General features: G+C 41.5%; 2 protein-coding genes across 2 annotated transcripts in view; one reads left to right on the forward strand and one right to left on the reverse strand.

The window, feature by feature from the left end:
- agps (alkylglycerone phosphate synthase) overlaps positions 1-4,452 on the forward strand; it is a 35,112-nt gene extending 30,660 nt beyond the window's left edge. The window contains exon 20 of the mRNA XM_033617989.2: positions 2,757-4,452. Within this exon, the coding sequence (XP_033473880.1) occupies positions 2,757-2,878 (122 nt within the window). The 3' untranslated portion in view covers positions 2,879-4,452. The remainder of the gene's footprint in view (positions 1-2,756) is intronic.
- A 4,259-nt stretch (positions 4,453-8,711) lies between these two features.
- pde11a (phosphodiesterase 11a) overlaps positions 8,712-16,697 on the reverse strand; it is a 68,043-nt gene continuing 60,057 nt past the window's right edge. The window contains exon 20 of the mRNA XM_033614709.2: positions 8,712-13,054. Within this exon, the coding sequence (XP_033470600.2) occupies positions 12,821-13,054 (234 nt within the window). The 3' untranslated portion in view covers positions 8,712-12,820. The remainder of the gene's footprint in view (positions 13,055-16,697) is intronic.

Genomic DNA, 16,697 nt, shown 5'->3' on the forward strand with positions numbered 1-16,697 from the left:
CCATATCACAGGAAGGCAGGGCCGCTACCTTACCCCGTCTCTCATGTCCTGACCCCCATTTGTCAGAGAAGCTCGGGGAGAGCTAGAGCAGCGTGTCGAAGGGTTGCGGCTCAGCATGGCCACTACAGTCTCCTCTGTATGTGGGCCACCCCGGGATGCCCAGCAACTGCACCTCACCTTGTGGCTCTGCAAAGCTCCACACAGGTCACTGCACTTAGGAGGTAGAAAAATGACCTGATTCAGTGAAGTTCCCACCTCGCCTTTCGCCGTGCGCTTCCCCAGGCTTCTCCGCACAAGAGAAATACAACACTTTTTAAGAAATCTGTCATTTCTGAAATAACTACCTGCTCCTCTTTGCATGTCTCAGCTACACAGACCCAGCCCGCTGAGATTGATTGCAACAGCAAGCAAAAAAGAGAGAATATGACAAGATAGATGTGTAAATTATCACAGTGATGGAGGCAATGATGCAGTCCCAGCACCTTCTGTTTTCTCTCCTTTCCCTGAGAGGAGGGAGGGATGGAGGTGGAACAAGGAGGAAGGACTGAAGAGGAGGAGGTTGTGGAGAGCAGGGTACTTTCTTAGTTATTGGGTAGCAGCTGATTGGTCCCTCTGTCACCATCTGGAGGTTTGTGTGGTATCAGAGTCCCTGGTGACCCCGCTGTCTGCCCTGTTTTGTCAGGAGACGGGCCTCACTAGCCTCATGGCTGATCCCCATCTGGGTCTCCTGGCTGGACTCTGATAACAGGCGGCCCCGTCCCTCAACATGCCCTATTAACACCGGAGCTCGCCTGCTAGTGATGCAAAGAGAGGCGTGCAGAGAGGGAAGGGAAGGCGTGTGAACACTCCCATCATACACCTTCTTTTTTTTTTTAGGCCTCCGTATCTAATCTCGAGCGATTACGCTGCTGGTTTCAGATGTTTACTCAGTGAGCAGCAGCTGCTCTGTTCTCAAATTTATCTTTTTGAGTTTTGAAATATAGATATCGCACATTTCTTTTAAGTTGACACAACCTCCAAAAGTTAACATTTACCCACCTCTGAGCTGACATACTTAAAGTCAATTTTCTTTAGTTATTTTTGTTTCTTTTGTGATGTAGCCAATGTAAAATCCTTTGATTAAAACCCTTTATTTTTTTTTATGAAATGACTAATTTAATAAGTAGTTATTGCTTTTCAACAGATTTTCACTACATGCTGCAGGGATATTTTTGTGATGCAGTGGCCAAAGGTGCGTAGTGTTTAACAGCATCATCCCCAGTTCAATTCAGGCTGGTGATTAAAGCCACAACAGTTATTTTAATTGTGAATTTATGGATTTAGTTTTGGATCGGTCTTGTAGTCTAAAACAAAATACAAAAAAATGTCTTAACGATTTCCTAGAGACCAAACAAAAACCCAAAGACATTCAGCTTACATCAATATTAAACTGAGAAAAGCAGCAAATCCCCCAATTTAAGATTTTTTTTGCTTTAAATTTAGAATTAATCTGTTTATATTCTCTGTTAAATAATTGACTAACCAGTTCGACTCTGCTAAGTACAGCAGGATCGACCCTTTCCATCGGACCCCTGTTGGGATAGTTTATTAAACCCCACTTTATTTGGGAATATGTACCATAAAAGCGCAGGGTCCATCTTAGTTGATATTGTTCCTTAGTGGTTCAACCACCTTAAAAATGTGCAATTCATTAAATGACCAAAAACCAAATAATACACAATGACGACAGGGCTCTTGGGGAGTCTTGGGGCCCCTGGGCAGATGCCCTATTAGCTTGGTCAGGATTTTTGCTGGATGTTATTCCTCTTGCCTCTTCCCCATTTTTTATCAAAAAATATATATAATTGCGTCCCAAAAATCTTTAGTATTAACAGATAATGTGAAACTCAAAATCAATCCTCATTGTACAGATCGTGGCTGTGTTTACACAGCTTTATCGGCTTGTAGAAAATCAAAGTTTCTGTTTGATTTTAAGTTCTCTAACAATAGTTTGGCTCTCAAGTGAGGTTTTCCCAGTCCTCCGCAGCCACCAGACCTCTCGCTGGCTCCAGACTCTCCGCTAAGAACCTGTCGGGCACAGACGCCGTGGAGTATGTCGGACTGGACAGCTGGTGAAGCAATGGGCACCCACACTAGGCTTGGTGCCACAGCCTCCCTCGCTCCTCAGGTTGGGGGGTTTTGAGGCAGAGGAGGAGTAGGGAGGGTGAAGAGCGGCTGAAAGCCAAAGTCCCGCTGACAGAGGACCATTGTGTAGTGCTCCACGGTTGGCTTTGGCACCCTGTTGGTGATCAGGCCAGTGTCAGAGGGCACAGTGCAGCGTTCAGGACAAGCAAGCACAACACCCCTCGCAGGTCAGCTGGAGGAGCGCGCTTGTGCGCACAATGAGACAGAAACACACACACACAGACAAACGCTCCAGCGACTCTGGAGGGAGGGAAACGGAGGGGAGTGGTGGCTCAAAGAGCGAGGGAGCCGGGGACGGCCCGCTACAGCCGCCAGCCGGCCCCTCCTCTGGGAACACACAGAGCCTAATGAGTTTGATAGTCTGCTGAGCTCCATAAATCATGCCATGCAAAACATTTCTCCTCTCTGAATAAAAGCATTTATCACCCTCTGTTTATTCACTCACTCTCACAAGATTGATTGGCTCCCAGCAGCCCGCTGAGCAATCAGCCGTGCCGATTCCTCTATTTCTCCCCCTCGGTCTTCTTCCTTGAGTTTATTTATTTATTTATTTCCTCTCCTCTGTCATTCAGTGGGTAAACTTCGGAAGGAGTGGATGAGAGAGACCATCTCCAGCGTCGGCATCGGGATGCTCAAGTCTGTCAAAGACTACGTGGACCCCAATAACATCTTCGGCAACAGGAACCTCCTCTAAATCCCCGCTCAACTTTATCTCACCTTTTTCTAAAAAAGGCATCTTGTGCATTTTGAATTAATAGATACTAAATATGAATTTAAAATGGAGAAGAGATGTTTGTCTTTTTCATCAAAAGTGTCATTCGGTGCCATTTATCGATTCACCCAAACCTTTTATTTTATGTTATATTGCACATAATATGCTGTAACAATCATTGTCACTCACGGTGGAGCTCATTTATGCTGTTGAGTCGCAGCCTCCGCTTGTTGTTGGAGCTACGGCCATGATGCAACTAGACATGATGCAGCAAAACCTTGATTTTTGTCATGATTTCTTAACATTTCCTAAATATCCTTGCCAACGTGTTAAACTCATCTGTTTATTTTTACTTTCCTTGTGCGCGTGTGGCACTTCTTTAGTGGTAAGTTCTCGATGAATGCGCTTTCTAAAGCTCTGTGCCTTTCTAAAGCTTATGTCTGCCTTCCCCTTCTCCTACTGAAACACTCTGCTGGTGAGTCCCTTTGTGAAGCGAATTAACGTAGACATGACTTTTCCTGTGTCTTCATCTTGTTCGTGCCCTCATGCCTTTTGTTGTACTAACCTATTGCCATAAGAGACTTTTTCTCAACTGTGTATGTGTGTGTGTGTGTGTGTGTGTGTGTGTGTGTGCATGCATGTGTGTGTGTGTGCGTGCCTCTGCCTCAACTAAAGCCTCCCCCTGCCCCTCCAAATTTTAACAAGAACCCCCCCCCCCCACACACACACACACACACACACACACACCTCCTGATGATTACAAAGCGATAATCTTTGTGTGTTTAGTTTTTTGTACTGAAAGCGTTTACCTTGCATGGTTTGTTACTGAGAAAGTAAAGTGGGGGAAAAAAAGCCATCGCGTTTTTTCCGATCACGCCTGCTTCAGTGTGACGGCAGTCTAAGGCCTCTGGATCCCGGTGCTCACGTCGTACCAAAGACTCAACACATCAGATCATGCACACCTTCACATATTGACTTCATGCACAGCTAAACTATATTTTTTAATCGGCATATGCAAAGATAACCCTTCTGAGAGCTGTAAAATGCAGATATTTGTGACTGTTTCATGTGCTAAAACTTTCTACATCACGTTTCTTATGTTCTAGACACAGTATCGCATTATTTCCACTACCATGAAACTGCCCCAGAAATTCTTCCTGGAAATGCTTCCCTTGTTATGTGCATTGTGTAAAGGTTTTTTGGAACGGATACTACAATTTGATACCAGACTTGTACCATTTGTCACGGTGTAACTATTGATTTTGAAGCAAAGTAAAGCTTTAAGAGAGCAGCTTGATGAGGAATCCTGCCTTTTCCCCCCTTCTAACCTGTGCTGCACATCTTCCTCGAACCGCCTTGTCCTTTTTAATTCATAATATTATCCCCAAATGAAAGGATCCGTCGTGTGACATTTTACCTTTGTGTCAAAAAATCGTGCGAGAGCTTTTGAATGTTATAGATGTACCTTTTTGTTATTTTCCACCTCTCTTAACGACGTCGTAACATCCAAGTACATTTTGTCAATGCTGTTTGTGCAATAAATTGAACTAAAACATCCCATTTGTCGGATTTTCTTTCATTGATATGCAACACTGTTCAAAGGGCAGAACTCTCCGTCTCTCTGACATCATTTCCAATTCAGCTCTTAGTAGCTTTTATTTATGTCATTAGAAGGCGTGAAGAGGGTCAACAGGAGCCTGAGAGCAGCTTATTTTGAATTCTCTACCTGCATTACACTGAACTCAAGGTAATCCAGCACAGAGGAGTTTAACACAGCCTGTATTTTGCTTCCTGACTGGAAGATTTTTTTTCTACACACAGGCTCATTTGGGAGTCATCTTCACCCACACTGCCACCCACACACTGCTCGCTGACATCACCACCACCTATCAACAGCAGTAGAGCTCAGCCTTGGACGGTGAAATACACCGCAGTTATCACATTCCTCACACCGAAGCCTAATACCGAGGATTGTATGAATGAATATAGCAGATATAAATAAGACATGAAGGATTTAACCTCTGGGATCAATCACTGTAGTTGTTAGAGCTGTCAAACACTGATACAGATTCATATATTTGCAGCTAATTTCTATCTTCTTAATGTGTTGGTAACCTTCAACATGACTGCATCATGCAATTTCCTTTCAATGAAATGTGCAAACATCTGCAGTATTTCATGTGTAGGGATGCATTTGTCCACATGAGGTCAGCACTGCACCGAGACATACTGTGTGTGCTGAGCAGCGGAATCAGTGGAGGAAGACATATTCAGGTCTTTCATTAAAGTTGAAGTAGCATGATTTTAATACAGAGAAAAGTCAGGTAATGCAGGACGTGTTTGGTAGATTACCAAGAAAACCACCTTAAACTCTGAAGACACTGAACTTGTTATAAATCTCTGCTTTATTTCTATAGCAAAAAATATGTTGCCAATTAAAATAATTCAGAAACTTTGGACCTTCAAACACATCAAGTACCCCTACCTCATTTTAATGACATGTTCAGGTACAATGTGACAGTCACTTGTGTTTGTTTTTAAATGGTTAAATCCATTTATCAGTTCAGTCATTAAATCATTAATATAACCTGTAGCTATATATATTATATTGTCCAGTTTTTTTGCCATGCTTCCCTTGTTCTTTTGTCGCTGTTTCCTTTGTGCTGTGTTGTCAACAATGGACATGCTTACATGTAACAATTATGGCTAATTCTGGACTATTGTTGCTGACATAGACTCAGTGCATCATTTTTAATATTTTTATTTGTGACAAAAAAGGGCCTAAAAACATGCTGGTTTCAATTCAGAAAAATGTCCTATTTTACCTGAATGCATTAAGCACTCTTTCAAAACCATTTCCCATAAAAAGATACGAGTATTATGAAAATATTTTCACCACAAGTCAAACATTTAATAAAATGAAACATCCTGTAACCACTGTTGTTGTTATACCATTATTATTGTAGCTGCTTATTACCAGAGAGAAGGGTCACCTTGTATGTTCTGGGACCAGTGATTTTGACTCCTTGCAATGCACATACTGTTTGTCTCAGAACAATAAAATGATTGTTTCGTAACACACTTACTTTCTGTAGTGACTTCCTGTAGGTGACAGATGATGCTGCTGTTGCCCAGTTACATCAAGTTGTGCGCAAGCATCTGTCTTTTTGCTGTAATACATTGTCTGGCTGCAGCTTTGGAGTTTATATCGTTTATATGTCTCTTTGCTGTCTGCTTCAGTTTAGTTTTACTCTGTTGTTGATTCCATAAGAAGTGTCAGATAATTTAATGTATGCAGCCTAATAATGCTTGTTGCACCAGTCACAATGTCTGTGGGACCTTCTATTTATTGTCAGTCACTTTTATTTCATATCAATATTTGTCTCAGACCAATAAAAATTATTCATTTCAAGGAAACAATATAATAACATGTTTAGTGATTGGCTGCTAATATTTAAAGAGCCCAAAGTGTAAAACCTTATATGTCCCACATAACCTGACTTCACCCTAAAAACACTACATGATGCTTGTATATCGAAATACTTAATTACAAGTGGACATCCTGCATTGAAAATGTAGAAATATGTAGGCTTGGCATTATCATACTATATATCAGGTTGTTTTTGTTGATGCATTTCAGTGTATGAAGCATTTTACTGTTGTAGTTTGCAGGGGTAAAAATGACCAATTAGGCTTAGATTTAATCTCGTTAATGTAAAAAAAAAAAAAAAGTAGTTTTACCTGTACTTGGATAGTTCAGACGTTTTCCTTTAAATCACAGGTATTGTACTGTGCCACATTTCCAGTCGCATCTGTTACAGAGTAAACACAAAAGGTCCTGATAAATAAACTGTGCTCAGCACAGAGCTGACCGGAAGTCATAACCTACCTGTTTAAACCTTAACTGGCGAGTGTCAAGGGGTAGCAATTATTAGCATATGGGCGTGTCCTCTAGAATAATTTCCCCGCCTCCCCGCACTGCACATGCGCACATCGTGTTGGCAGGTAATTTCAAACGGTTACTCCATTTCTCTAAACACCAACAGTTACAGAGCCGTTAGCTTCACAAATGTACAACAGTGCTGTCAAATTATGCATTTTTATGAAGAAAGGGTGAGGTTAGCTTCAGGTAGATTAGGTTACAAAAGATTTGTCACTGATTTAAGGCACCACCCGCAGACCCAAGTCAAACACACCCAGGGTGTTCTCACTAACAAGTGCATGCTAGTTGTGGCTAACATGCTAAATGCTAATATGCTAATGGTGACAGATGGGTGGGTCCTCCAGGTGGTTTATGCACTCACTGAGGAAGGCTTACCTTCAGTGAGGTCTGTGAGGCTCATAGAAATAGATTTAGGCTAACAATATTTCATTTTATTTCTGTGGTGAGGCCTTTCTGCTGTTTGAGACTGCAGAGCCTCATTCAGCTCAACATGTTGCAGAACTGTGAGGAGCCCAGTAAGATGGAGAGGCCAAGTGGATTGGTGCTATTGGGACAAAGAGGCAGAGTGGACTGGTTACATTACTCCTTGAGAATGAATGAGCAGAGAAGTTGAACCTGGAGCAGATTATGGTGGACGCCAAGGTGTTCAAGACTCACAGAATGACGTCCAGACCAGATGGGTGAGTAAAACAACACACTTACTTACTAGTAGCTTCCTTAAGGTTACAGATGATGCTATGGTTGCCCAGTTACAACAAGCTGTGTGCAAGCATCTGTCTTTTTGATGTAATATGTTGTCTGGCTGCAACTTTGGCGTTTATAATGTGTATACATCTCTTTTCTGTCTGCGGCAGTGAAGTTTTAAGACGTGTCAGGTAATTTAATGCAGTGGTTCCCAACTGGTGGGTTGCGGTCCAGAAGTGGGTCGGAGGTCCATTTGGAGTGGACCGCAAGTGACTCGCAAACATCTCAAGTTTGCAAAAAAACACACTTTATTTTACAGTAAGTACAGTAAATTTGTGGCACAGAGCTTTTATTTTGAAGTGCCATGTCTTGATGTAAAGTGAGTGACTAATGAACAGCTACTTGACAGAGACAGCGAACTAGCTTGAGACATGGCCAAATGCAAGTATGATGCTGAATAAGGAGAAATCTGGACCCGTTGCTGGACCAGTTGGAAACGACTGATTTAATGTATGCAGCCCAGAAATGCTTGTTGCATCCGATACAATATCCGTAGGACTTTATATTTATTGTCGGCCATTTTTAATTTAATTGCCTGAGTTTGTGCTGTTTTCTGGTAAATTCTTGAGAGGCTACGCTGAGAAAGCAGGTTGTATATTTATAATTGATAATCAATCGTACACAAAGGCTGCAAAGTGTCTTCTATAGAACAGAATTTACCATTGCTTTGGACATAAGGGCCCTGTAGAGTGACGTTATTCCATTTGTGTATACCCTGACATTTAATGCAATTAAACATGTAAAAAGTCCATTCTAACTGACTTACATTTTACATCAATTTAAGTACATTTGAACATATGTACTTTTGCTTTTACTTAGGTACATTTTTTTAAAGTAACTACTTCTATTTGAGTATAGTATTCTAGTACTTTTCCTATCTCTGAAAGTTGGTCAAAGTGCGGATAATTTTCACGATTGTTGTTGGGTAGTTTAATCTCGAGTTCGTAGTATTTTATAAGATCATCACATTTTGTATGTAAAATCAAGCTTTAAAGTAATTTACAGTATTTCCCTCTGAATTGTAGTGGAGTAAAATCATAAAGCATGACCTGGAAATATTCAAGTAAAGTACAAGCATCTCAAATACTTGAGTAAATGTTCTTTTGTTTCAGAATAAACCAGAAGGCATACAGCAGCATATTTTTATTTAAACTCTGAACAGAAACATTGCACATTTGCCTTTTCATGCCTTACGTTTCTTTCAGTTTAGCCTGCCTTTAATAAATCCAGACTCCAAACTGGGAGAGGAAAGAAGAAATACAAGAAGCACGTTACATTGCAAAAAAGACAAAGTAGAAGTTTGGCCACATTTGGAGACCTAATAGAAAAATAGAACAGCGATATTCATAATTCACGTAACATGATGCAATAATAGAATTTAAACCATGCATTTCCAATGAGATCATGTGTTTACTGATGAAGTTCAAAGTACGAGGTATTTGTTGGCTCACGTTTGCTACATCCTTAGCAAGTGGTTGAATTTAATACTGCATAAAACATGCGATTCAAAACGGTTCTGGTCGATTTCAATTCAGATCTTCAACTAAAATACAGTAGAGTACACAGATCCATGCCACACAATGTGCACAGTCACATTTTAAACTCCGATTAACAAAGCTACAACACAATTCATAAGGCATACCCCCACCCAAAAGAATAATACTTAATAATAATAATATCAAAACAATAGCTTGTGACTATGGGCACTTCAGTGGGCCTACTACAAGTTTTGGTGTCTCATTCTTCTTTTGGAGATGATAAACATTGTTTAAGTAGCATCTGTGAGCTTTGAGAAAAGGACAGAAATCAGACTGATGGCAAAATTTTAGCATTTTAGGAAATACACTTACTCGCTTTCTGGCAGCAACATTGATAACAGGATACTGCTTTAATATTTTTCCCTTAAATAAAGCTGCTGGTTAGCTTAGCTTAGCATTAAGATTGGGAAGAGGAATATACAGTTAGCTTGGCTCTGTCTAAAGGTAACAGCCTACCAGCATCTCTAAAACTCTTAGATTATCATTATTACATGAATTATATTCCATTTGTTTACTTCGTACAAACGCTAAAGGCTAAAAACACCAGTTTGTTGTTTTATGGGGGGTTATGTGTCAGACTATTTCTTGGCTCTGGCAAGATGCTAGGCAACCAGGAAAGGCTGCATAAAGTAGCATGTCCTGGCCAAGAAATAGTCCAACACATCACCCCTTTTAAAACAGTTAAGTTTGCTTTTTGTCCAAATTACACAAACAAAATATGACATTTTCATTAATGAGCTTTGGAGGTGGTGGTAGGTGGATCTTATAACCTTTGGACAGAACCAGACAGGTGCCATAGCATTGTTCCAACCTCTCATTGTTCCGACCTCTCATTAGTCTGACGTCCCGTTGTTCCGATATGTGATCATACTAGGCTATATTGTATTTGTGTACCATAGAGGATCAGCAACGCAACAAAAGTAGGCTACTGGTCGAGATACAAGTGTCATAGAGGGGAGAGAATGAAACACCATAACCTCCTGTTATTAACTCTGGGGTCCGGGTTGTGTGGGGAGCTTTCCGCGGTGCTGAATGGCTCCCGGCGGGCGCATTTCTGCCTTGATGGTGCGCCACGACCGGCTCTGGGTCAGCTGGGAAAGGCTTGAGGAGAAGCAGGCTCACGGCTTATGTGTTTGCCACTTTCATTTTCATTTTAACCCACACCATGATCTTTTCCTGACCCTAACCAAGTGTTTTTTGTGCCTAAACCTAACCAGACCTTAACCACAGTTCATCATGATGATTTCAGAACAACGGGACTTCGGAACAATGGGTTTAATATGGTCGGAACAATGGGCTGTCGGACCAATGGGCAGACCCCAACCAGATAAGCTATTTATAGTCTTTGTGCTAAGCTAAGCTAAGCTAACCGTTGGCCAACTGTAGCTTTATTTAAAGGAGCAGTGTGTAGGATTTAGGGAAATCTATTGGCAGAACAGAATTGTAATATTTGTTCATAATCACCTGAAACTAAGAACCGTTCTATATTTCTATCCTTAGATTGAACCTTTTATATCTGCATAACGAGCGGGTCCTCTTCCAGGGACTGCCATGTTTCTACAGTCGGCCAGAACTGACAAACCAAACACTGGCTGTAGAGGGGGACTTTCACATTATTTTCTTACCTGAAGGCCACTGAAGGTGGCTGTAAGCAAGAGGTGAGCGGAGGGGCATTCAATTGTTTGTAATCTGCAACCTTACCACAAGATGGCGCCAAATCCTACACACTGCCCCTTTAAAGAGACAGATATGAGAGTAGTATCCCGTCTTCTAAAGTTGAGCGGTATGATTTGAGGCTGTTTCTGATTTGAATTTTGAGCTGCAGAACTAATTGACAAAGTTGGACGGAATTTTGACTTCATTGGACACATTTCCCATTTAGTGCACAGGGAGGATGGAAGACCAATCAAAACACGATGAACTGCTTCCTAACGGCTGTCGGGCATTCAGATGAATTTCTGACATGCTAGAAATTTTAATTAGCTGTTGTCAGGCTCTTGCATAGTTGATGCTGAGCCATGAGTCTGTCATAAACTGACTTTTACGGTCCTTTTGGGACCTGCCTCAAATCATATGGTGTATGCCCCGTTTGAGTGAGTGTATTTCTTTAAATTTCAAACTATTCTTTTTATGCCTCAGCACCGGAGATAGCCATGGCCGGAAACATTTATTTTGGGGTTATCCGTACGTACATATGTAATCCATACATCCGTCTGTCCCTTTCTTGTGAACACATCTCAAGAACGCCTGTAGGGAATTTCTTCAAATTTGGCACAAACATCCACTTAAAGGATGAACTTATTAAATTTTGGTGGTCAATGGTGAAGGTCAGTGTGACCTCACAAAATATGTTTTTGGCCATAATTCAAGAATACATACGCCAATCATGACAAAACTTCCAACAAATGTATAATAGAATATAATGATGAAGTGATGACATTTTATATCCAAAAGGTCAAAGGTCAACTTCACTGTGACATCATAATGTTCTGTATAAAACACTTCTCTTGCCATCACTTAACATCATAACTCAGGAACAGAAGGGGAGACATTTGGTCAGATGCTGAATTGGTGACACTAATCTTGAAACTGTGCTGATTGTATAGATCTTCTGTGCTGTCAGGGGAGGATGTGTGTACGAAGCATTCGTGTTTTCATAGACATGGAAGTAAACTGTAAGAGAAACTTGACCAGTGTGTGGAGGTATATAACTGCGGAGTGGTAATTCTTGTTGGGTTTTTTTAATAGTTTAGTGAGGAGTTTCTATTAGATGTATTGTAATGTTAAGTTTCTGCAGAAATGAATGTGATATCAGAACAATGTCATCAAGGCACATTGTGTGTGTTTGTGTGTGACAAGTGAGACCCTGCATTTATAAAACTGGGCAAAATAGATTTCTATATAATGTTGATGCTTTGTGGCTAACATGGGGTCAAGACGTGACTGCAGTCATTGGTTTTTATTTATTAATTATTATTTAATTATGGCAAAACATGTCCTAGTTCAACATGGGTTTCCATACTATCTAAGAATCTTGGTGAGGAGGCCATGCATTTTTCATTAGGATCTTAAAACAAGGCACAGGAAGGGAGGGAGCGGAGCACTCAATTTGCATTGCAAGCACTGTCACAGGTCCTGCTGTTCCTGCACCCCTTTATCCTTCAGAAACTCTACAGCCACATTACAATCCAGAGCTTACAGGTTCTTAAACAGCACTTGTAAATAACAGCTTATGTACAGATTTACAAAAAATATCTCTGTTACCCCAGACAAAATGCGAGCAACGAGGAGGTACTGAGAGCAAAACGAACCACAGCAGAGACAAACATTCCTCTCCAATATTCTCCATGCCTTATTGTGCCGAAAATCTGTGCAATGCCCAGAATAGTTAGTGTTGACATGGTTGACATGTTGACACAGTGGTTTGAGTTTCCTTTCTGACGTGGTGTCATCAGCTGATTTGTAGCTGCTCCGACAAGCTCACCAAACACAGCTCTGTTAGCCTTCAGCAGAGGAACACTGAAGGGAGCAGAAAAACCTCTATGATAGCGCCGCGCTCAAGTCTAAAGCTCATCTCTAGCAGCAAAAGCAAAGAGGAGCAGAGCCCAAGAACCTCTGCATGCACTGCACTGCCTCTGTTGCAGGCTGCATTTAAGAGGACATAAGCCTAAGAGGTCAGCTCGGAGATGGCATCAGAAGCTAACTAACAGGTTTGGATGGTGTGCCGTCTGCATCACCGCTGCAGCAGGGTGCGACGCCCGTTTTGGCCACAGTGCAGCCGCTTCTTTCAGTGCTGTCTCCACTGCAGGGGCTCGCGGGAGGAGAAACACTTTGACCGCCTTGTCTCTTCTTGTTCAGTTCTTCCCAGTTGGCCCTGTTAGCTTTGATCATGTCAACCATCGGCTGAAGTTTGGGATTCAACTTGACCAGAGTCTAGATGGAAAGAGAGGAAGGAGAGAATGAGAAGACTGGAAAATACACATGAAATTTAAAAACATAAAACACCATCAGCATGACAAGCTGAGGCCCCAGTTTAGGGCTGCATCCGTTAATGTGCAGATATTCAGTGTTGTTGAATATCCCAGAAATTACATTAGTTGCGATGAATAACTATTAAAGTGTACTCAGCTCTGCCTTTTTGCTAATAGAGAGAGATAGATAGATAGGTAGATAGATAGATCGATAGATAGAGAGATAGATAGAGAGAAAGAAAGGAGAGAAGAAACGTGGTGACATACGACACATGGAACGGCGTCACTGGAGGAGGATCGTGAGGAGGAGGAGGTGGATTTTGAGGATAAGGGATGGCAATGAGGTGCGGCATGACCCTTCTCCAATGGCGGCACATGTGGTGGTTGCCACTAATAATGGCACAGACCACTGTTAGTTCTGTTGTCACTGTTAGCACTGTTAGTGTGGTGGTGAAAAGGCCTACAGTAGAAATACCTGACCCTTGAGCAACCCATGATGGTCTCACTCTGGGAAGAAGTCTTAGAGCAGAGTGACCTGGCAAACATTGTGGTGGAGAAACATTGTGATGGGGAATTAGATGTCGTTGGCAGAACAAAGTGTGGAAGAACGCCAAGTATTAAGGTGAAGATAAGCGCAAGTTCTGGAGATGGCAGGAAATCACACCCACACAAACATGGAAAGCTAGGTATGATGTTCATCTGAGGAGGATTATAAGAATCTTTGGAGAACTGCTCTTCGGGGCTTCTCATTGTTGCAGTGTTTGAAGCTGTACATTGTGTCTTCAATAAAATATCCCGCAAAGGCTGCAAGATTGACCCCGTGTCATAAAGAGTCTTTTTTCAACATTAGCACCGTTATCTGCTAGCCACCGGCTCAGCCACCTCCATGTTGAAAACCATGGGCAGACAATAGATATGCTATATGCTCTGAATGCCATATAGAGCTCTTTCCAAATAACCTTCCGCATTTTTCAAATATTGGCAGGCATTTACTTTTCAGAAAATCAAATGCTATAGCTCTGTGACGAGATGCTATGATAATATAGAGCAGGAACAGACTAGAAAAGCAGCACATTATTCACCCAACACACTACAAAACAAATGAAACAATACAGAGAACCCGCCGCTACAGTACAATGAAAGCAACATACAGTAGCTAATGAAACGACTGCTCTTTAGAGATTAGACCCACGTGTATGACTGAGATAAGTCTCCTTTGTCATTTGTCTGTGTTGAACTGTAAAAAGCAGCACAGTCAAAGCTGTCATCCACCATTTTAATAAATTACCTGAGAGACGGGGGGAATTTGTCCCCTCTGTTCTCCTCACATTGTGTCTATTGGATTTCCAGGAAGTCTGTAATTAGTTGTTGTTTCATTAACCCCGTTTCATGTGGAAATATAACATGTGGGCATGACTCCCCCATACCAAAACATTATTCACACATATATAAGAAGAAATAGCCAGCCACTGTGAAAATGAATTAAATAAATAGGTAAGTACACCCACACTGGGGATTGTGTATTGTACCTGTGAAAGGGAAATCAAATGTGTTGTTACATTTGTAGAAAACACAACTAATCACAGCTGCCAATTAACTGAAATTTAAATGCATTTATATTCAGAGGGTGTACTGACTGGTTCATATGAACAATTAAAACACTTGTGTGGGCGGTCGACCAGAACAAAGCTCTATAATGTGGATAAGACATCAAGACTATTTTCTTTGTTAAAACAAGCCCACATTTGCTCATTAAGAATTCATAATGTGTGCTGAAAGGTGTTTTAAAAACTGACTCAATAATTCATAATATTGTAATTGTTGGAGTTTTTGTTACCCTGTGGTGCAGAGCAGCAGCAGAGCATGATATGGATTTCCATTCCTGGGATTTGAGATGAGGTTGAAGCCTGACTCTGACTGTGTTTTTGCACACATCTGGTTTTATAGTCTGTGTAATCCTGTATGGTAATGTAGAGCCGAAACAATTAGCTGGTGATTGGATAATAAGGTTTACATTAACTGGTTCCAACTTCTGAAATGGGAGGATTCGCTGCTTTTTTGTCTTGTGATTATGAATAGGTTATTTTAGGGTGGACTGTTGATCGTACAAAACAAGCCATTTGAAGACATCATCTTGGGCTTTAGGAAATTAAGATTTTTCACAATTCTTTGACATTTGTTGTGGTATTTTCTTTTAGATTAGATCAGATTCAACTTTATTGTCATTGCACATATTACAGCTACTGAGAAAACGAAATGCAGTTTAGTATCTAAGAACAGAAGACTGAGGCTACAATTCACACAGGCTCACCAAAACTGGACAATATAGAAGATTGGACAAACGTTGCCTGGTCTGATGAGTCTGGATTTCTGCTGCGACATTCAGATGGTAGGGTCAGAATTTGGTGTAAACAACATGAAAGCATGGATCCATCCTGCCTTGTATCAACGGTTCAGGCTGTTGGTGGTGGTGTAATGGTGTGGGGGATATTTTCTTGGCACACTTTGGGCCCCTTAGTACCAACTGAGCATGATTTAAACACCACAGCCTACCTGAGTATTGTTGCTGACCGTGTCCATCCCCCCCCTTTTTTTAAGATATGTTTTTTGGGCATTTTGCCTTTAAAGGACAGGACAGCCAGGTGTGAAAGGGGGAGAGAGAGGGGATGACATGCACCAAAGGGCCACAGGCTGGACTCTAACCCGGGCCGCTGCGGCAACAGCCTTGTACATGGGGCACCTGCTCTATCCACTAAGCCACTGACGCCCCGATGTCCATCCCTTTATGACCACAGTGTACCCATCTTCTGATGCCTACTTCCAGCAGGATAACGCACCATGTCACAAAGCTCAAATCATCTCAAACTGGTTTCTTGAACATGACAATGAGTTCACTGTACTCCAATGGCCTCCACAGTCACCAGATCTCAATCCAATAGAGCACCTTTGGGATGTGGTGGGACGGGAGATTCACATCATAGACGTGCAGCCAACAAATCTGCAGCAACTGTGTGATGTCATCATGTCATTATCCATCAATATGGACCAACACCAACACCCCGAATAATTAAGGCAATTCTGAGGGCAAAAGGGGTCCAACCACAAGGTGTACCTAATGAAATGGCCAGTGAGTGTATACAGTATGAATAGTATTAACGTTATAAATAGTGTGATCTACTGCTGTACTTGTGTGTTTTGTTACTGTGCCTCTTCACTGGCCACGGCCGTGGCTGACAGAGTTATGTTTTCAGGCTGTCTGTTGGTCCATCTCATTATCATTAAACATGATATCTCAAAAATGCCTGGAAGGAATTTCGCCATATTTAGCACAAATGTCCACTTGGACTCAAGGATGATCTGATTTAGATATTGGTGGTTAAAAGTTGAGAATTCTGACAAAACGTCACAGTTAAAGTGATGACATTTTATATCCAAAAGGTCAAAGGTCAGCCTCATGCTGACTTCATAATGTTCTGCGAAAACACTTTTCTGGCCATTAGGTCAGATACTTAATTGATGACTTGGGTGCCCATTTTAAAACTGCTGATTATATAGACCGTCTGTGCTGCCAGGGGAAAGATGTGTGTGAAGCATCCATGTTTTAA

The sequence above is a fragment of the Epinephelus lanceolatus genome, chromosome 14 (assembly GCF_041903045.1).
Source record: "Epinephelus lanceolatus isolate andai-2023 chromosome 14, ASM4190304v1, whole genome shotgun sequence".
Taxonomy (NCBI): Eukaryota; Metazoa; Chordata; class Actinopteri; order Perciformes; family Serranidae; genus Epinephelus; species Epinephelus lanceolatus.